This window comes from Phocoena phocoena, chromosome 13 (genome assembly GCF_963924675.1).
Source record: "Phocoena phocoena chromosome 13, mPhoPho1.1, whole genome shotgun sequence".
Lineage (NCBI taxonomy): Eukaryota > Metazoa > Chordata > Mammalia > Artiodactyla > Phocoenidae > Phocoena > Phocoena phocoena.
The window spans coordinates 84,259,559-84,282,299 of record NC_089231.1 but is presented as its reverse complement, the minus strand read 5'-3'; the positions used below and the strand labels follow the sequence as shown (position 1 = coordinate 84,282,299).

At 46.3% G+C, this 22,741-nt stretch overlaps 1 protein-coding gene across 2 annotated transcripts in view; it reads right to left on the bottom strand.

Moving 5' to 3' along the window:
• Positions 1-22,430, bottom strand: part of DNAH10 (dynein axonemal heavy chain 10) — a 148,279-nt gene extending 125,849 nt beyond the window's left edge. For both annotated transcript variants that reach the window (XM_065889273.1, XM_065889274.1), the window contains exons 1-8: positions 22,217-22,430; positions 18,574-18,645; positions 14,794-14,894; positions 13,564-13,672; positions 9,180-9,295; positions 5,447-5,660; positions 3,697-3,854; positions 2,742-2,972 (exon numbers count right to left, since the gene is read on the bottom strand). In XM_065889273.1, coding sequence (XP_065745345.1) covers positions 2,742-2,972; positions 3,697-3,854; positions 5,447-5,660; positions 9,180-9,295; positions 13,564-13,672; positions 14,794-14,894; positions 18,574-18,645; positions 22,217-22,430 — 1,215 coding nt within the window. The remainder of the gene's footprint in view (positions 1-2,741; positions 2,973-3,696; positions 3,855-5,446; positions 5,661-9,179; positions 9,296-13,563; positions 13,673-14,793; positions 14,895-18,573; positions 18,646-22,216) is intronic.
• Between the last annotated feature and the right edge of the window lie 311 nt (positions 22,431-22,741).

Sequence of the window (22,741 nt, the reverse complement as noted above, 5' to 3'; positions counted from 1 at the left end):
ATGGTAGCTCTATTTTTAGTTTTCTGAGGAACCTCCATACTGTTTTCCACAGTGGCTGCACCAACTTACATTCCCACCAACCGTGTAGGACATTCTTCTTAATTTTAAAAAAGTCCTCATTATGGGAAAAAATGTTTAACAAACAAAAGAAGTTTGAAATAGGTCTCTAGGTGCTGACATGGAAAGATAAGATTTACAATTAAAGTTAATAAAGCGGGCTTCCCTGGTGGCGCAGTGGTTGAGAGTCTGCCTGCCGATGCAGGGGACACTGGTTCGTGCCCCGGTCCGGGAAGATCCCACATGCCACGGAGCGGCTGGGCCCGTGAGCCATGGCCGCTGAGCCTGCAAGTCCGGAGCCTATGCTCCGCAACGGAAGAGGCCACAGCAGTGAGAGGCCCGCGTACCGCAAGAAAAAAAAAAAAAAGTTAATAAAGCAATTTGCGGACATGTATACGAAGTATGGTGTGTATATACATATTATATACATATATAATTATACTATATTTAGTGGCAAGAGTGCCACTGAATGAATCAAAGCTAGCATTCTAGAGGTGACCTAGAGGTGCCAGTGTTTTCCAGGGTATGCGTCCCCCAGCTGGAAGGGAGATGATTTTGACAGCACTCAAAACTTTTAAAAAATATAGAGACTACCGTGGTGGCGCAGTGGTTAGGAATCCGCCTGCCAATGCAGGGGATGCAGGTTCAATCCCTGGTCCGGGAAGATCCCACATGCCTCGGAGCAACTGGGCCTGTGCGCCACAACTACTGAGCTTGCGCTCTAGAGCCTGTGAGCCACAACTACTGAGCCCGCGTGCCACAACTACTGAAGCCCGCACGCCTAGAGCCCATGCTCCGCAAGAAGAGAAGCCACCATAATGAGAGGCAGAGGCCTGTGCACTGCAGCAAAGAGTAGCCCCCACTCACCGCAACCAGAGAAGACCCAATGCAGCCAAAAATAAATTAATTTTTTTAAAAGAATTTTAAAATATCACAAACCATATCAAAAGTCAAATGACACAAGAAAAAAAATTTTTAATAAATAAATATATATACTTATTTTACTGCGTATTAGAAACGACTGGTATATCAAACCCATGACTGCACAGGTATGATTGTTTGAGGCTAAATTACACACACACACACACACACACACACACACACACACGTACAGATTTAAAGTCAACTTAAAGAGGGACTTCCCTGGTGGTCCAGTGGGTGAGAGTCCATGCTCCCAATGCAGGGGGCCCGGGTTCGATCCCTGGTCGGGGAACTAGATCCCACATGCATGCCACAACTAAGAGTTCTCATGCCACAGCTAAGACCTGGCACAGCCAAAATAAGTAAATAAGTAAAATACATATTTTTAAAAAGTCAACTTACAGAAAAATAAGTTTCAGATGCACAGAGGGATGGAAAAATTACAAAAATGATGCATGAGTGATGTAAGCTTGACTCTCACTGATCTCTGCAAGCCACTCATTTTGCAGAGACGATAAATAAATCTCAGAGAAGGAGATGATGTTGCCACTAACATCAACTCCGCGGCAGATTCCACTCGGACCTCAAGCCCTCAGATTTGATCACTTGTTGTACCACTTATACAGGACCACACAGATCCTTATCCGTGGACCACTCGTACAGTTGTTGGACAGTTGCTTCCCCGATGCTACTCTGGACGCGCTAAGTGCTTTGCAGTCATAAGTTCATTTGAACCTTCCAGCAACCATTTGAGGTAGGTTCTCTCATGATCCCAGTTTTCCAGAGAAAGAAACAGGCTCAGAGAGGTCACGTATGCAGATGTGGGATACTCGGGACCTGGGCCTGTACCTCTACAGCGCTTCACCACACACATATTAACCCCTCAGCAACACAAACGGGACTTTCACTGGTCTCATTATTGGGACAAGAGTAACGACTCCGGGCCTTGGAGTATGGTACTGTGCATGGTAACTCAGAGGGGAGGGGGATCCCGAGAAAGGAAATTACACTTGTGCCTGCTGGTGGGAATGTAAAACGGTGCGGTCACTGAGGAAACGAGTCAAACATAGAATCTTCATAGATGGTTAAACACAGAATTATCAGACAGTTAAACATGGAATCACCAGATGTCCCAGCAATGCTACTCTTGGGTATATGGTATATGCCCAAACGAACTGAAAGCACAGACTCCAACAAATATCTGTACACCCACCTTCATAGCAGCATTATTCACCATAGCCAAAAGGTGGAAATAACCCAAATGTCCGTCCACAGAAGAATGGACAAACAAAATGTGGTGTATACATACAATGGAACGCTATTGAGCCCTAAAAAGCAATGAGATTCTGACATATAACTACAGCATGGATGAATCTTGAAAACATTATGTTGAGTGAAATAAACCAGACGCAGAAGGGCAAAGACGGTACGATTCCATTTCTATGAAATACCTAGAACAGGCAAATTCAGAGAGACAGAAATTAGAAAAGAGGTTACCAAGGGCTGGCGGAAGTCGGAGTTGTTTAAAGGGATGCTGAGTTTATGTTGGGGATGGTGAAAAAGTTCTGCACATAGATAGTGATAAGGGGTACCCAGTTATGTATTTAATGCTACTGAACTCTTACAAGTGGCTGAATAATAAATATCACGTTATATATATTTTACTACCATTTTTTAAATGCTGAACAAACAAAAGGAAGTTAAATCCGTGTGAAATCTAGTGTACAGAGCTGACTTCCCAAAGTGCAGTGCACCCGGCATACTTTGAAATGACGTTCCACCGTGGAAAGAAACCGCACATTGTCTGAGGCCTCCACGTGGAACTTGAACAGTTCAGTTAAGACAGGCTGCAGGTTTGCCACAAGCATAGAATTGGATTCCTTGATCACATCCAAGACTTTTCTGACTACTGGAAGCTTTGTTTGTTCATGGAGTGCACTTAGGGTGGCATTTCTTTCTCTCCAGAATTCAATTTCGGCCAGAGGACCATTACCCTGAGAGATGACAGGAGCACACAAACAGCATCATCATTAGTGGGGAGTCCACACCTGTGGTTGCTCCTCCAGCGTCCATGCCTCTCTTCCCAAACGCTCTAGTTAGGGGCTAATCCATACAAGGACTTCGGGGGTGGGCACTTGACCTAGGATGATCCAATCAGAGTGAAATCTCAGGGCTCCAGTCGGGAATGGTAGACACTCAGTCTTTCTCTGGACAAGGTGGTATGTGGATGTGGAGTCAGAAACTATTACCAGTTGCCACCATGAAGGAAACCAGCCTGAGGAGGAAGCCCCCTCAGAGAGGAGTCTGGAACCAAGAAATTAACAGAGCAACACAGCTAGAGTGCCAGACTCATGATCAAACCATACCTGAATCCAGAATTGCCTCCAGACTTTTCAGTTATGGGAGCCAACAAATCCTCTTTCGTATTTAAGCCAGCTGAGTTGGGTTTCCTGGCTGGTTTGGTTTTTCATTTTTAGCCCAAACATCCTGACCCATACACAGTATTATCTTTATCAACAGCACAGAGTCATCTACTAGCACACTAACGTCAGAAAGCCAAGAGTGACATCTTGGGTATGTTTACTTTGATATTTTTAAGGAGGCCACAAAACAGTAAGAAAAGAGGCTAGATCGCTCAGATCCGCAGACTCCTGGCTCGTTCTCGGGATGGCAAACGTGAACTGGATCAGGGATCTTCAAAAGCATTGCACACATTACCTGAGGCGTCTTTTTTATCTGGTCCTCAAGAGCTACTGATATCTGACTCAACCAGTTTATCACGCACTGCTCCAAAATTTCCACGGTTTCTGGGTCAGCTGCCAGGTCAGACACCTCTCCCTCTACACTGATGCTTGGCATTTCTAACTTGATCTCACCTAGTAGAATAAAAATGGGCAGTCAGCCACTAGTTTGGGGAAAATGATTACAGACAATGTATGTTCCAGTTAATCAGCTGGCTCGTCTCTCCAGACATCAGTATATGGCCTGGTACTTCCCTGTCCTAATAGTTCTATATCTCATTCTCTTTCATTAGAATGTAACTAAAACACTTTAGATAATTATATCACTGCTCCAGTGTTAAGCTCGATCAAAATGATTTAGCTATTTAAGATGGTCCTGAGTTTACAACCTAAGTGATGTCAATTTAAAAATTGAACAAACAGGGACTTCCCTGGTGGTCCAGTGGGTAAGAATCCACCCTCCGATGCAGGTTTGATCCCTGGTCAGGGAACTAAGATCCCACATGCCACGGGGCAACTAAGCCCACGCGCCGCAACTACTGAGCCTGCGCCCTATACAGCCCGTGCGCCACAACTAGAGAGCCCACATGCTGCAACTACTGAGCCTGCATGCTCTGGAGCCTGCGTACCACAACTAGAGAGCCCACACGCCACAACGAAAGATCCCGTGTGCCGCAATGGAGATCCCGCGTGTTGCAACTAAGACCCAATGCAGCCAAATAAAATAAAATTAAATTAAATTAAAAACTGAACAAACAACCAGAGCTCAACAGATATTCGAGAAAGCCTCCAGCATGAAACAGAAAGTCCAAGAATAAATCAGAAACAATGACTCCAGAGGAAATTGAGAGAATGTAAAGAACAGACAAAAAAAATGTTTTAATCCCAACTATTAGTCTCAGAGATTTGAGACAACATGGCATCCAGCAAACTAGAACAGAAGTTTGGAATGTATGGAAAAGGTACAATCACAGAATAAGAGGTCTTAAAAATTAAAAAGATGATAGCTGATGTGAAAAGTCTAATCAAAATTTGTGAAGGTAAAAGTTGAGCAACTCTTCAGGAAAGTAGAATACACAGACAAAGAGATGGAAAATGCAAGTGAAAAGACAGGAAACAGAATCAACACCACATATCCAACAGGAATATTAACAAGAGAAAACAAAGACAAATAGTGGAGGAAATTATCAAGAGAATTTTTCATACTGAAAGGCTAGGTCTTCAGACTGAAAATACAGAATGCTTAGCAAACTGAATCTCATAGAGTACTTAGCAAAATGAATGGAAAAAGAACCGCCAAAGGTCCATCATTCTCCCTGCCCAAATTGCCCTTGCTCCCCAACTCCACCTACTCCAATGCCTTGCTCATCCTTTCAGATGAGGTCGAATGCTGCCTCCTTCAGGAAGTCCTCTTTGATTCCCCCACCACTTCTCCAATATGGTCTCACTCTTCCAAGCCCTAAAGACCCTAATATCTCTCTTCAAGCTCCTTATTCTTGCCATAGTTCTTTGGGCACCGGATTATAAGATCCTTGAGGACAAGGATTCGTCATTCTTCATTCCTCTTTGTGTTTCTTACAATGTCCAGCTTGGTGTCTTTCATATCACGAGCAGGTAAACAAGAACGATCATAAATTAAAACAGTAAAAAAACCCTCCTGAACTCTAAAATTCTTCTTAAAGTAAACGTATCCTGCTTAACTAAGGAGGAGAAAAATAAAGCCTTACCTTCAAGTTGCTGCATTGTTCTTTGAATATTACTTGCAAATTTCTGGATGTTCATTAAAAATTCATCCCGTATTAATTGAATGCTGTGATATTCTACTGCCTCCCCAGGCATGCTAAGTAGGTCTATGTTGTACTCAGAGTCCAAGACTTCTCCCGATGTGAATCCCAGGCTCGCATCCTTGTGCTGACCGAAGGACAAGGCTGGCAAGAAAACCTGAAAAGCCAAGTTTACGAATCAAATCATTTGTACCATTTTTTTAGATTCCACGTATAAGCGATATCATATGGTATTTGTCTTTCTCTGTCTGACTTACTTCGCTCAGTATGACAATTCCTCGGTCCATCCATGTTGCTGCAAATGGCATCATTTCGTTCTTTTTTATGGTTGAGTACAAATGAACTTATTTACAAAACAGAAATAGTGTCACCGATGTAGAAAACAAACTTACGGTTACCAGAGGAGAAAGCAGAGGGAGGAGGGATAAATTGGGAGATTGGGATTGACATATACACACTACTCTATATAAAATAGATAACTAATAAGGACCTACTGTATAGCACAGGGAGGAACTCTTCTCAATACTCTGTAATGACCTATATGAGAAAAGAATCTAAAGGAGTAGATACATGTGTATGTATAACCGAGTCACTGTGCGGTACAGCAGACTAACGCAACACGGTAAATCAACTATACTGTAATATAAATTTTTTAAATAAGAAGCAAATCGCACGTCATATTCAATAATTCATGCACTTAAGTTGCCTCTGGCTTTGAATATGCGATAATAGAAAGTAACAATACAGTGACAAAGTGAACTACTCCAGCCCAGAGCACAGATCTAAAGAAAGAGAAATTATATTTGACTGAGAATGGCCCAAGGGTAAAGAGTTTGAACCAAGCCTGAGGTGACTACCCAGAAGATCATACTGTATTTCTTTAGCTGCCGCCAGCCACAGGGCAGCTGAGTTAGAAACTATGGCACAGGGAAGCGAGAACTGTGTGTTAACCCATCAGCTAAGCTCCAAGTTTGTGTGAAGGTGAAAACAAAGAAGATACTGAGTACGCCGTCTTTGGGAAATTCAGTTGACAGAAGCATGAATTTATGAAATCACTTGAATACAATTACATAACTTACCCTCACATAGAAAGTGATGTACAAATGCCCACAGGTTGGTTGGCTTCTTTGTTTGTTTGGTGGGTTGGCTGATTGGGCTGGGGTTTGATTTTTAGTTTTGCCCGTTTTTCTTAAAATCTGATACGTCTTTTAAGACTCTTTTAATCTACATGTACTTCCAACTTATTGAAGAACCCAGAATGTTCTGAGTCTCCCAGCTTGGATTTTGCTGACTGCACACTCATGGTAGAACTCAACAAGCTCCTCTTGTCTTTTCCTGCAAATTGGCAGCTGGGTCCAGAGACTGGCTCAGAATCCCTTTGCCAAGACTATTGGTGTTTCTTCTATCAGGAGACAAATAATGTTTGGTTTTTCTCTCTTTTGGGGGGGGTTGTTTTTTTGGTTTTGGGGGGTTTTTTGGCCACCCAATGAGGCATGCAGGATCTTAGTTCCCCAACCAGGGATCGAAACTGTGCCCCCTGCAGTGGAAGTGCAGAGTCCTAACCACTGGACCGCCAAGGAAGTCCTCTCTCTTCCTTTTTTTCTTTTTTTTGATTTTAGCATCCATTGATGTTCAATACCTAGATCCTTCAACACACTGAGAGCTGCACTACTGAAGGAGTCTCATTCTAAACTTTCTTTTCTTAAGAGCTGAAATGCTTTTATAAAGAGACACTTCTCTTATCTACTATTTGATTATCCAGTTCATATAGAGAAGGCAGAATAAATGGTTAGAGCCTTCCCTTTATTTGCCCAATTTTCAAAAATAATAAATTGGCCCCCTATCATCCTGCCCCCTAGTTTCCCTCTCATCTCATTCTCCTCCTTCTATATTCTCTCCCTTGGTTGTTTCATCCAGTCCCTTGGCTTGACACCATGTCAGTGGCTCGCGTTTTGCAAAGGATCTCTCTGGTTGGCATGTGGAGAATATAGTGTAGGGGCAAAAGCAGAAGCTGGGAAATCTATCAGGAGCCAACTGCAATAGTCCCAGCAAAAGACAACATTGAGGTCTTCCTGGCCACCCTATCCAAAATTTCAAAAGCCCTACTTTTACCACCTGCCAACATTTCCTAACCCCCTTCCCGGCTTCATCTTTCTCCTGAACTCCTGTCACTATCTAACACACTGTATATTTTCTCATTGATCTTGTTTAACGTAAACCTTCCTGACTAGGATGTAAGGTCTGTGAGGCACAGACCTTGACTGTGTTGATTACTGCTATAGAATACAGTAAATGCTCAATAAATATTTCTGGACGAACCCCTTGAGCTCTCCCCTGAGCTCCAGACTTATACATCCTGCTGCACACCTCAACTTGGATGTCTAGGAGGCATCTCAAGCTTAACATGTGCAAAATAGAGTTCTGGGGTTTTCCTCCAGATCCCTCTACCCCACACCCCCATCTCAGTAATGACCCCCAAATCTCCCTGCTTGTTCAAACACAAATCCTAGGAATCATTCTGGATGCTCTTTTCCTAAACCTCCATATCCAAGTCATCAGCAAGTCCTGTTGGCTCCATGCCCAACATATTCTTTTTTTTTTTTTTTCTTTTGCGGTACGCGGGCCTCTCACTGTTGTGGCCTCTCCCGTTGCGGAGCACGGGCTCCGGATGCGCAGGCTCAGCGGCCATGGCTCACGGGCCCAGCCGCTCCGCGGCATGTGGGATCTCCCCGGACCGGGGCACGAACCCACGTCCTCTGCATCGGCAGGCGGACTCTCAACCACTGCGCCACCAGGGAAGCCCCCCAACATATTCTTGATGCTGTCTGCTTCCCGCTCCCTCCCCTGATTGAACTCCGGAGCCTAAACAACCATCATCCACCACTTGGACGTTTCCACGGCCTGCTATTAGGTCTACGGGTCCCATACACTCTTGCCCCTGCATATGTTGTTCACACAACAGCCAGAAGAAAAATGCAAACCAGATCATTTTATTCCCGTGCTTCAAACCTACCTTCCTTTCCAAACTCCCCTCACTACTCTCCAGCTGCACTGATCATCCTTCTGTGTCTGGAGCAAGCTAAGTCTGCTCCTGCCTCAGGACCTTTGCATGTGCTGTTTTCTCTGCCCAGGATGCTCTTCCTGCAGATCCTCACATTTGATGCCTTCACCTCATCCCCCCTCAATTCAATGCCACTTCCTCAGAGGGAAGGGGTCTTTCCTGACCACCTCAGTCCCACCCTATTACATATCCCTAATAACTTATCATTAGTGAATAAGGCTGCTTATGGGCTATTTTATTGGTTGTCTATAAAGAAAGCTCTGATGTCACCTCCCCAGCAAGGTCGTCCCTTACCACCACCCCCTGCACACACACACATGCATGCACACACGTATGAACAGGTCATTTCTATCACATTACTAGGGTTTATTTTCCTAATGCCACCTGTCACTACCTGATATTTTCCAGCTTATGTGTTGGTGTTTGGTGTCCTTCCCCCAGGATAACCTCCCATAGCACAGGGCTGTCATCTGTCCTGCTCACTGCTCCACTGTCCTCAGGGGCCATGACAGCACCTGGAATCTAAGAGCTGCTGACCACTTCTGTGTGGAATCAGTGAATTAGATGGCCTTACTCTTAAACAGTGCTGAGATTCTTTTTTCCATCCGTACTTACCTGACATATAATATCCTTCAGGAGACCAAGCACATGTGAATTTATAATTCCATACTCCAGTGTTTGGGGCATAATTTCCACAGCTTCCTTCATGTCTGTCGCCTCAGAGATGGTCTCTAAACAGGAACAGATTTGGGGAATGAAATGAGGAGGGAAGTGGACACAGATGACATTTCCAAGCGTACGGGAACCAGCTCCTCCTTCACAAGTAACTACAAAGGAATGTTCCAGGCACAGGTCAGGATATGCGCTCATTGAGAAAGAAATACATGCTGAGGGTCGTGCTGTGGTTCAGAGGTTCACATAGCAGCACCCAGGAGCCACACACATGAGCTGATCTAGTTGGAGCGTCTACAGCTGAACAAGGATAGAAACACTTTGGATTTTCTAGAAAGTTTCTTGGGCTCCTTGCTTGCTCTGTCTCCCCACTCCCAGCCATGCCTCCCCAATTCATCACCAAAGTACCTTTCAAGTCACGGGCTTTTTGGGGTTTTTTTGTTGTTGTTTTTTTCCTTATTTTTTGGCCACACCGCACAGCTTGCAGGACCTTAGTTCCCCGACCAGGGATCAAACCCGGGCCCCGGCAGTGAGAGCACCGAGTCCTAACCACTGGACCACCAGGGAATTCCCAAGTCATGGGGTTTTAAAAGACAAGTTTGGGAACAGTCTACCTCTCGGCCAGGTTTTCTATGATGTGCACTCCCTCCCTCCCCATCTCCCCACCGGCCCCCTGATCAAAAAATCAGTCAGCACCAATCAGCTCGGTAGACACTTTAAAGGTCCCTTGGACCCTTCTCTCAATCTAACTGGGAAACACAGCAAACATATCAACTGCAATTATTTCACAAGCTTCAGTCTACATGCCTTTCCCAGCATCTGTGTAGACACGCACTCTTCTTTGCCTAATAGGTTTCGTTCTATCAGATGCTTCTTTACTGAAATAAATTTACTTAAAGGGAAACTGTAAAAACTAAGTATGAAAGAAGAAAGAAAGCTTGACATCAGTGAAAGATAACTGTAAAAAAAATATGATGAGCGTAAACAGTAATAAAGTCGGGGTAAATGCCGTTCCCGCCCTGCCCAAAGCTGGTTATTGCTGTTACAGTAAGTCCCCTACATACGAACCTTCAGGTGGAGAATTTTCAAAGGTGCGAACGTGCATCTGGTTCCAGCAAGGAACCGGAACCTGTGCCATCAGCGTCAGGCGTGAGTGACATTGCAGCTCGCCCTCCGTCCCCTATTGCTGACGATCCTTCAGCTCTACCATCTCCCACCCCCCGCCCTCCTCCAACAGTCAGTAACTCTTCCTGCCTGTTCCCTCGATGCCAGCCCCTGAGGCCAGCTGTTGTACTGGACTACTGTGCTTTTCAAGGGACTGTGCTGTAGGATTAACACTGCTTTCTTTATTCTTTGTGTCTGTTACGTGTTATTTGCGTGAAAAGTATTATAAACCTATTACAGTGCAGTGCTATACAGCCAATCGTGTTAGTTGGGTGCCTAGGCTCACCTTGTTGGACTTACGAACCAGCCGGACGTACGAACGCGCTCTCAGAACGGAACTCATTCGTATGTAGGGGACTTACTGTATTGGGTTGTGATTACTGTTAAAAGGGAAGCACTGGGCTTCCCTGGTGGCGCAGTGGTTAAGAATCCGCCTGCCAATGCAGGAGACATGGATTCGATCCCTGGTCCAGGAAGATCCCACATGCCGCGGAGTAGCTAAGCCCCTGTGCCACAACTACTGAACACCGTACGCCTAGAGCCCGTGCTCCGCAACAAGAGAAGCCACTGAAATGTGAAGCCCGCACACCGCAACGAAGAGTAGCCCCCGCTCACCACAACTAGAGAAAGCCCACGCACAGCAACAAAGACCCAGTGCAGCCAAAAATAAATAAGTAAATACATTTTAAAAAGGGAAACACTGAGCTGAGATTGGCCCCTCCCCAGACAAGAACTGTAACGGGAGTAGCTGTTTAATACTGAGCCTCTATCTGTCATCTTTCTTCTTATTCCCACTCCCTTGGGAAGAACGAATTACAGAAGCTCAGAGCTTAGCGGTGAGGTCGTGATCCAAAGGGCCATTAAAGTTCAAAAACGGAAAAGAAAAGCAACAGAATGTTTGTTCTAGAATTTAGGGTATGCTATGCACAGGTTGGGAGGTAGAGGCAACGGCAGAAGACATGGGGGAAGCGCAGTCAGAGAGAGCGGAGAGTCAGCCTGGATGGAATACGGCAAGAGGAAGAGCAAAGGGTCAGAAGAGACCAGAGAACAATCACTTGGGCAGTGCAGTGGGAATGCACAGTGGGAACATCCAGCCAAGAAGTTACCCTGAAGGATGAACTTGGCTTCTGAGTGGCACCTCCGTCTAAAATCACACAGCCGAGGGAAGAGATATGGGAACATATGTATATGTATAACTGATTCACTTTGTTATAAAGCAGAAACTAACACACCATTGTAAAGCAATTATACTCCAATAAAGATGTAAAAAAAATAAAATAAAATAAAATAAAATCACACAGCCGGGACTTCCCTGGCGGTCCAGTGGTTAAGACCGGGCTTGCAATGCAGGGGGTGCAGATTCGATCCCTGGTCGGGGAGTTAAGATCCCACCTGCCACGAGGCACAGCCAAAACATTAAAAAAAAAAAGAAATAAAATAAAATCACACAGCAACGTGGAGAAAGCCCACCAAAACTCATCTTATAACTCAGGGTGACGTCATTTTGAATCTTCCTCTAATTGTTATAAGTAGAACTAAGATGACATCAATACAGTCAGTTCTCATTGTTTGCAGTAGTTTTGTTCTATGAAGTCACCATGAACACAGAATTAGTGGATGCTGAGCCATTGTTCCTACAGGAAGTATGGGTCTAGGTTCCTGTGAACCTCTGGTCACAACATTTTCATCTACCATCAATATAAGCAGACCTCGGGGATACCGTGGTTTCGATTCCAGATCACAGCACAATAAAGCAAATCTCGCGATAAAGCGAGTCACATGGATTTTTTGGTCTCCCAGTGCAAAAGTGTGTTTACACTATGCTGTAGTCTATTAACTGTGCAATAGCATTATGTCTAAAAAAAACAGTGTATATACTTTAATCTAAAAATACTTTATTGCTGGGAATTCCCTGGCGGTCCAGTGGTGAGGGCTCCGCGCTTCCACTGCAGGGGGCACGGGTTTGATCCCTGGTCGGGGAACTACGATGCCACATGCCGTGTGGCACGGCCAAAAATGAAAGAAAAGACAAACTTTATTGCTAAAAAATGCTAACCATCGTCTGAGCCTTCAGTGCATCCTAGGAGTAACTTCAAAGATCACTGATCACAGATCACCATCGCGAATATAATAAATAATGAAAAAGTTTGAAATATTGAGAGAATCACCAAAATGGGACACAGAGACATAAAGTGAGCAAATACCGTTGGAAAAACGGGCCCGATAGACTTGCTCCACACAGGGTTGCCACCAACCTTCAGTTTGTAAAAAAAAAAAAAAAAATGCAGTATCTGTGAAGCACAATGAAATGAGGTCTGCCTTATATAACCTTCCTTATGTGTGTTTCCGTTTAAAGACAACTTATTTAACATTACTGTTGAGTCACTAACATTGAACTCATGGCCAACAGCACCATCACTTACGTCTGAACGAAGCTTACGTTAACACACGAGTTCTCTCTGCCAGGCACATCACAGCCTTCCTGTTCTCTGAGCACCAGCCAGCGCTTCAGCACCTTCCTTGGGGACATTTTAAACAGCGAAATCACCCCAAAACCCCCCAAAATTAGAAAACTGTGGTACTAAACAGAGCACGATAAAGACACTTGTTTATAGCATTCAAATGAAATAAGAAGGCAGTGCACGGCCTTGCCCGACCTCAGCTGGGTCCATGAGTGTTGGGTGACTCAAATTTTCCCCACTCTGTATGTGTCCTTAAATGACCATGAAAGCATCGAAATACTGATTGGGAGTTACAAAAATTTTGAGTGAGTCGGTGAAGTTGCAAATATGGAATCCGTGAATAATGAGGATTGACAGTACTGATAAAAAAGCTATCTTCTCGGGCTTCCCTGGTGGCGCAGTGGTTGAGAGTCTGCCTGCCGATGCAGGGGACACGGGTTCGTGCCCCGGTCGGGGAAGATCCCACATGCCGCGGAGCGGCTGGGCCCGTGACCCATGGCCGCTGAGCCTGCGCGTCCGGAGTCTGTGCTCCGCAACAGGAGAGGCCACAGCAGTGAGAGGCCCGTGTAACGCAAAAAAAAAAAAAAAAAAAAAAAAAAAGCTATCTTCTCAAGGACATGTAAAAATTAAAGAGTCTCAGACATATACACACGCACATGCACGCACACCCACACTCACACACGCTCGTGCTGGAAAGATACCTTTTGTATTTCTGAGAAAATATACCACATTCTGGTTCAGAAACTCCTCAGGAACAGGAGTACGAAGCACATGGAGATATGTCTTTTCCACGATTTGCTTAACAGTTTTCTGAAACACGGGGAACAAAAAAGTCATGTGGAGATACAACCGTACATCCAAATCACCTAATATTCACGTACACCTGAGCTCTCCACTCCACGCACTGCTCTACTCATTTCCCAGCAGACCACACACATGAGCTGAAATTCACCTAGACGCTGAACTCTAAGCCTGACTCTTTCATCAACCGGCCACTGCAGCTACACTTGAATAAAGTGACCTGGGAAATGTCCGGATCGAGCTTTTCTGGGCCACAAATTGCAACAAACCTGTTCTGAATTCGGGTATTTTGTGGGGAGGCATATTCACAGAGCAGCTGAACCTAACTGCATTTAGCACGGCTCAGGCCAAATGTCTACATCCTAACGTTACGCTCCCTCCCTGGGATTTGTGCAGTAAATGGTTAACGCAGCAGGCCTGGGTTGTCCAAACCCTGCACATTCCAACGGTTCTCAAGACTAGCCCAGAACCAGCTCCCGGGTGACAACCTCTAAGCGTTTGGAACATCCTGGCTGATCTGAGCATCTCTGTATACCCGGGGCCTTGGGTCATGCTGCAGAGTTTATACTAACAACGTGATTTATGCTGAATGCCTGTTTTTGTTTGCCTGGGGCCCTGGGTCACACCACATCAGTTTGTCCTCTGGGGCGGCCGGGGTGCACTGCAGACTAACTGTGGGCACTTCACACCTACGTGCTTGACCCCCAGTAAAAACCCTGGACACCAAGGCTTGGGTGAGCACCCCCTGATTGGCACAATGTCCTACGTGTTGTCACACATGGCTCCTGCGAGAAAGAATGCTGTCCTTGAAGCCCCACTTGAAAAGGACAACTTGTGCCTATTTTCTCCCGGACTCTGCCCTTGTGTGCCTTGTTCTCTGTTGATACTCATCTGCATCCTTTCACTGAAATAAACTATAACCATGAGTATAAAAGCCTTCCTGGGTCCTGTGAGTCATTGTGGCAAATCATTCAATTCGAGGGTGATCTCGGGGACCCCCAGACACAGGATTCTATCATCTCCACTCCAATGCAATACGTTCCTTGTATGAGCTGTGGCGGTTACCCAGACTCATCCGAGGGCGTGAAATTCCCATTACCCCACCCAAGAGGAGAAAGAGCCGTGCGTACTTTGACATGGAGGTTCTCTACCCTCTCTTGGTCCATTTCTTCATCCTCTAGGCCGGTGGAAGGCTGAGGTACGGAATACGTTCTCAGCTGCAAATTCTTAGCTGCAAAACATGATTCAGTGCGTGAGATGAAATACTTGGAAAATGAGGTTTCCTGCTGTCAAGACCAGACCTGCATCTTGGACGACAGCATGTTTCATTCAGTTGGCGTGTTATCAAAAAGCTGAATGTCCATTTTTTACAAACGAATCCTACTGAAGCCTTGACTTCCATTACCATTAGGAGAGTGGTGCTGCAGTTTTGATAGGTCTTCCGTTGGAAATTTAACATGTGCGTGTGTGCATGTGTGTGTGTGTGTGCGCGCGTGTTCCAGCTACAGGGTCCAATGAGTGACTTCTCTGAGATTTTTACTTAAAAGGGGGGGGTTATCCTTAGGATGAGACTTAGAGTTAACGTGTTAGCATCTACTCCTTTTTCACTATAAAACTTGGAACTGATGGGGGATGGAAAGAAAAGTAATCTAAATAAAATGAACGTATGTACGCCTTGCAAGTCTACAGTTATCGATGTGGACTGGAAACCTCACAGCCTGCCAGGAACAGCCCTGAGAGCTGCTGACGAAGCCTGCAGAGAAGGGGGAGCTTTCCCGAACTGTGTGGGTCTTCCTTCGAAAGGCACTGGACAAAGTCAGTGCGACTCTGGAATCAAATCAACGCGTGGGGTCGGAATCCTCTCTGCAATGGGTTTTCTCATCCATCAACTGGGACAATAACATCTACTGGGTCAGACTCAGGAGGACTCGATTATAAGTTGGCTGAGTGTCAGGCATGCTGGCTGGCAGAGGAAACAGTCTGCGGCCGGGAGAAGCAGCATTATTACAGCAACAGCCTGGACTCAAAACTACACTGATGAGTGCACTCAATGCCACCGAGCTGTATGCTTAGAAATGGTTAAAATGGTATTTCATGTTACATGTGTTTTACCATGATAAAAAGAAAAAAGAAAAACATACACTTGGAAGGAACGTTAATTTGCTGTGTCAGAGAAGAGTTTCCTGACCTTTTCCTCAAGCAGCCTCCTCTCTCCCAAGTCTTTCCTGATCACGGATTTATTGGTGCCAAAGCAGGAAGCCATCAGTAACCATGGCTGTGGCCCTCATGACCACCGTCTGTCTTATCAAAATCCAACCTAGACAAGTCTCAGTAAGAATGGATGGTCAGGCTTCCCTGATGGCGCAGTGGCTGAGAGTCTGCCTGCCGATGTAGGGGACGCGGGTTTGTGCCCCGGTCCGGGAAGATCCCACATGCCGCGGAGCGGCTGGGCCCGTGAGCCATGGCCGCTGAGCCTGCGCGTCCGGAGCCTGTGCTCCGCAACGGGAGAGCCCACAACAGTGAGAGGCCCATGTACCGCAAAAAAAAAAAAAAAAAAAACAATGGATGGTCTGTATTTCTAAACCTGTAGTTCTCCCTCTCCCCTCCCCCAATCTTTACTAGGGAGGGGATTATTTTGTGGTTAAAAATAAATTCTTCTGAAAAAACTAAGATGACTATAGGAAACACTGCACATCGCCCCAATCCTTTTTCCCCTCTGGTTTTCAAATACTCAGGATCTTGGTAAAGTGCGGTGTCTAACCCACAGCTTCTGCTGTTGTAAGTGAAGGTGAGTTACGGGAGAAAGGGGGCTGTTTAGCTCTGCTGGTGACGTGATGGTCCGGAGCAGGGTTTCAATCTCAGCACTTCCGGCACTTGGGGCTGGATCATTCTGTGTGGTAGGGCCAGAGCATCGTAGGACGTTTGGCAGCATCCCTGGCCTCAACCCATGAGATGCCAGAAGCCCCTGCCCTCTAGTTGTGACAACCAAAAATGTCTCCAGACATCACCAAAGGCCCCTGGGGGCCAAAATCACCCCTGGTTGAGAACGCAGCCCAGGGCCAATGCAGGTAGCCACGGCTGCTTCATCACTACAGGAAAGTAACTCAAAGCCTGCAGGGGACCGAGTGTCACGGCCCAGCCAGGAGTGTCACAGCAAGCTCTCTAATGTAGACATTTCAATTCCTTAGCAGCAAAAGCCTTGACTCGCGCCTCTGATTCGCCCAAAGAGATGGCATCTGTAGCTGGCACAGTGGCAGCCTTCTCTACACAGCCCACACTGTGCACTCTTGGCTGAGCTGTCAGAGACACTGCCGTACAAGCCTGGGTGTTTTTATGTTATGTGCTGTTCTGCGTGGAAGAGTGCCACCCCCCCCGCCCTGAATTCGTGTCCACCCAGAGCCTCAGAATGTGACCGTATTTGGAAGCGGTGTCTTTGCAGATATAATTAGTTGAGATGAGGTCTGATAAAAGAAACGTTCACATATTGAGATACAGAGAAGAGAAGTCATTCTGGCTTCTACGTGAGTTCACTTGGATTTGATGCTAATTTAAATAGCTTGTATGTGGCCTATCAGACCGACATTGTACATCTGCTTTAATTATTAAAGAAAAGGGCGCACTGACCAGAAGTAAGGAATGTCCACGTGGAAAATAAAGACTATAGAGTTACAGATGTAGAAAATAAACGTATGGTTACCGGGGGGGTGAGGGAGGGAGGGATAAACTGGGAGACTGGGATTGACACATACACACTACTATATATAAAACAGATAACTCATAAGGACCTGCTGTAGAGCACAGGGAACTCGACTCAATACTCTGCAATGGCCTATAGGGGAAAAGAATCTAAAAAAGAGTGGATATACGTGTTTGTATAACAGATTAACTTTGCTGTACAGCAGAAACTAACACGACATTGTAAATCAATTATACCCCAATAAAAAAATTTTTTTTAATAAATAAAAAATAAAGATTAAATGCCTCCCTTCCTGGGACACCAATGCTGGTCCTCCCTTGATAATACAACTCCCTTCCCAGGTGCCAAGGCCTTGCTGTATGTGCTGTGCATGTACGTGCTGCTCTGTTGTTTTTTTTGTTTGTTTTTTGAAACCTTGAAGAAAGGTTTCCTGACTTGTTTAATGTTCTTTGTTCTGACAGGATATAAAACTGTGCTGAAAACCCTGCTTCTCCAGAGCAGCTTCTCAGAGTAACCTGGGAAGCTGGCCCCCAGGCCGCAGTCCTCAGTTTGGCTCGAATAAAAATCTTTTCTATTCTTATTATTGATTGTTTATTATTTTCGTCAACAGGTCATAGTGGAGAGGGTGGTCCCTGAATCCAATGACTGGTGTTGTTATGAGAGAAAGGAGGTGATTCAAACACACACACACACACACACACACACACACACACACTATATAAAAACACATACACATATATACACACACAAACATACACACACACGTATACACACAAATTAATACACATGTACACATGCGTGCGCACACACATACACACACACACACACACACACACACGGCAGAAAGCCATGTGACGACAGGGGCATAGATTGGAGGGATGTGTCTACAAGCCAAGGAACATCAAGGAAGCCTACAGCCACCAGAAACTGGGAAAGGCCAGGAAGGATCCGGCCCCAGGGCCTGCCCACACCTTGATTTTGAACTTGTAGCCTCCGGCACTCCTTCAAGGCAGTGCTGTTGTTCTAAGCCACCCAGTCTGTGGTCCTTGGTTATGGCAGCGTCAGGTAGTTAATAATGAACCTATGCACACCCAGCACTTTCTCCTTGTACTTCTTACCAAGTCGCAGCTTCACAAAAGTAAAAAGCAGGAACTGATTCTTGTCTGGGCACGCGGGCCCCTCTCCCCAGTGCCGCTCACCCCCAATTCCAGACCTGATGCTCTATCCACCGACTGGGTCTCTTCTTCCTCTTCTTCCTCCTCAGACGGGCCAGGAATCTCGCCGTCTTTATAGCCACATAAAGCAAAAGAAACAAAAAAAACGTAATTGTTCCACTGCTTTCCTTGGCACTGAGGGTTGGTCCATGGCCCCGGGAGAGTCGTGCCTATTACAGTCGGCTGGAGGAGGTCATCGAGAAGACAGGACCGCTGCCCGACCTGCGAGCTGACCCCGGGCAATCGGAGGCCCCTTGCCCCTGCCCTGTCCTGGGGATGTCCACCCTGCCCACCATGCCCACCGTGGAAGCCATTTCAAGAATGCACCTGGAGAGATCAGGTGTGGCTGAGACTGCCAGACAGTGTGGGTGCCTGAACCCCGGGAAGGCCTCTCTATAAACTCTTAGATGCCGGCGGGCGGGCAGTGATCTCGGCCAGCCACGCCCAAGACCGCCACCTACTGGTCCGGAGTGGCTGGCTGCCTCTTTCTCTGGTCTCTCCTTGCCCTCCGTTGTATGGGGGTGCTTTGCGAACCAACACACAGTCCCACAGAAACATCCCAGTTACTGGAAACAGCCTTAAGGGACATGAAAGAAAGATTTGTGCAAATTCCCCATGAGATGAAGGACAGAGGATGATCACATAGTTACAAGCACCCCGAAGAAATATAAATGACCGTCGTGCATAAAAAAAGAGGCTCAACCCCACTGATTATGATACAAATGTACATGAGAACGACGAAGTGCATCCACCTTTCATCTATGGGGTTGGCAAAAACTTTAACGATAATACCCAATGTTGGCAAGGATGTTGGCAAACGGACACCTCATCACCGTTGCCAGGTGTGGAGTGGGAGGGCCATTCTAGAGAGCAGTTTGGCAGGACCCATCCAAACCGTAAATGCACACACCCGCCAAGCCCACAGTTCCACTTTTAGAAATCTCTCCCACGAAATACCGAAAGAGTACAAAGGTAGACGCACATTGTGACGTGTGTAAAATAAAATACTGTGGAAAGATAAATGTCCATTCGTTAGGGAATGGATAAATAAAATATGGTACATCTATAAAGTTACATAGATCTATAGGTACTGACATGAAAAATTCTGCAAGATATCTTTGAGGGAGGACCAGTCACAACATACTATATAAAGAGTGATCTTATTTATGATTTCAGGAACTCTATATATATATATCTACATATTATCATTATATACATACCATTATCTGGAAAGATATAAATGATGATAGATAGATAGATAGATAGATAGATAGATAGATAGATAGACAGATAGATCTGAGAAGAGATCTGGCAGGATATACACCAAACTACCACTAGTGGTTACCTACAGGAATGGGAACAGGGCTGAGGGAAGAGTGAAGGATTATTTTTTCACTTTTTATTTTCTGTGTTTCTAAATTCTATGTTATGTGAATTTTTAAGAGAACATCTTTCAGTGATACTTACTGGAAGTAAGTATTAATTACTTAATACCGTGTAATTTTTAAATTACTGTGTAAGTTTGCAATTTCTAAAAGTTACTGTGTAAAAATGTAAGCAAGTTATCAAGTGATATGGACAGGATGGTTCCATTTTGTTATTTCAAGAAACAACACATGCTTAGCTATTAGAACAGCATCTTGGACTAGCTGTTGCTGGTCTAGACACCCCTCTTTCCTCAAGACCACCCTGCCAGCATCTGTCTCCAAACTAGGAGCAGAGAGAAGTCTTGACCAGGAGAGAGGCAGAAATAGAAAGAAAAGAGGGATGAAGGGACATGCATTGACCCCACTCCACGTCCTCTGGACAAACCAGAGACCCCATAAAGGATCCAATAAAACTGACCAAGGGTCTTTGTGAGTCTGCAGGCTTAATAAGCACAGGGTGGGTGACAACTTGAAACCCAGAGCTGGGGAGGAGGTCCCGTCTCCCCACCTCTGCCCAGAACCCAAGCCCCAACACTCAACACCATACTAGTGCCCCCAGGAGCAGTAGCTTTGAGTTTCTGGGGACGGCATCCTCAGCAGGGAATACATTGCCATTCTCAAGATGTGATGACAGTGAGAAGACCCAGAAAAGGAGGGGAAGAACGTTGGGGTGGGCTGAGGGGTGGGTTAGAGACAGACCAGAAACAGACATAGTGCTCGGGGCATTTCCGAGGACGCTTTGGAGGAATTAAGCAGGAGGACCCTTGGAAGTGAGACTAAATTCTCCTTTCACATAGAACAGGGGCATCCTGCCAGGAGACACTGGGCTGAACATGTGGTAGTATACACAGCACAGAAAACAGCCACGAACTATTAACAGAAGCCCTCAGAGGTCACAAGAAGTCCAAGTTGCATTCATTTCTTAGGGTCTCGGTATATATATATATGTTCAAGTATACAAAATCAGGGTTACTGAAATATGGTACATGTAAAAGTCAATCCTGTTAGTGTATCTTTGTATCCAGAATTTCACTTGGTGATCATGAGAGTCTAAATTCAAGGTCCTATTATAATGTAACATCCAGGTCCAAAGGTCTTCCGGGGAAGGGAGGGGGGGATAGAGTTAGATTCCAAATGTTACAAGGGTCATCTCTCTGGGTGTCATTTGCAATTTGTTATTGTTTGTTTATGGGCTTGGATTTTTCTACAGTGAAAGGTTTATTATTTTGTGCAAAGAATGTACATTTAAAATAAATGTGCCTACGACCTTTTAAGAAAAAAAAACTTCTGCCTGGCTCTGCCATCCCACCCTGTGAAAGGTCCTGTAGGGGATCCAGAAGCCTCGTGAAGATGTGACACTAGCACAGGAGACTGACATTGATGGGACACATCACACAAACCCGGTCCGTGACAGCTGCACTGACACTGGTGTTCCTACTGGGAGAGAACTTGTGTGTCTCTCAATCTCCTTTCTGAGTGTCTCCTGCTCTCTGTCCTGTCTCCCCCTCCCCCCACCCCAGGCCGTCTCTGTGTCCGTGGGCTGGACCGGCCACCTCCACAGAAGGTTCTGGGCATCAGTCACTGTCATTATTTTTATTTAAAATGCTAAATTGTTCAACATAAACGTTTAAATCTACTGTAATCTTTTTAAATTGTTTTGGTGTTACTTTACAATAGCACGTCGGGAGCCTGGGAAGATAGGAAGGGGCACTCTTCTCCACCTCTGGGAGACCCTGTCACCATCTGAGAGAGTGAGGATGAACTGACCCTCTCAGCCCCTGGGCCATTTCTCTATCCGTCTATGACACGTCATTGGACAGCGACACATGTTCTTCTGAGTCTTTACTACGGGACCTGTGTGGATGAGCTAGTTAACCCTCTCTGTGCCACAGCTTGCTCATCTGTAAAATGGGATAACAATACACCCACTTCATGGGATTAATAGCTGATATACGCGTTTGGAACTGTACCTGGCACAGAGTAAGCGCTTAATGAGTGTTTGTTGTGATTATTCATTCAAGGTCTGACTTTCCAAGTGGGCTTGTCCAGTTCACCCAGTGCCTGGACTGTGCCTGCACACGGTGGGCGACAATAAGCATTTGCGGACTGCACGTGAGGCCAAGAGCGGGGTGGGCGCGGGTCTGCAGTCCCCGCGGTGGTGAGGTGGGGAACGGGGCAGGAGGGGGCGCGGCGGGAGGGCGGCCGCGGGGCTCACCGATCTCCACCTCCACTTCCTCGGGCACCACCTTGCGGTAGAAGAAGAGAGTCGAGGCGCCCTCCTCGTCGCTGGTCTGGTTGAGGAAGTACAGGATGAGGTCCTCGACCTCGCCGTCGTTGCGGTTCAGCAACTCCTCGAAGAGCTGGGGGTCTGTGATGCCGAAGGCGGTGTACACTCGGTCACGCATCCACAGCACCCGTAGGTCGTCCATGGCGCCGCAGAGCCGGCAGCACCGGGCTCAGGGAGTGTAGCGCCGGGCAGGCGTCTGTGGTAACGGCGCCCCTAGCAACGGGCGCCCCGGCAACGGCCGCCGCGGGCACGCGGCCCCACGGTCCCCGGGCGCCCCTGCCTGCACCCCGACCCCGCGCTCTCAGAGGCGCGAAGCGGGACCCGGGAGGGTGGCGCGGAGCCCCTGGGGAGGGGCCGCGGCGCCCCAGCCTGTGCGCGGCGGAGGGCCGGGGCTCTTCCCCCGGTTGGGCGCCCCCTTCCTCCTGGGAGGACCGAGATGAGCTGGACAGCCGC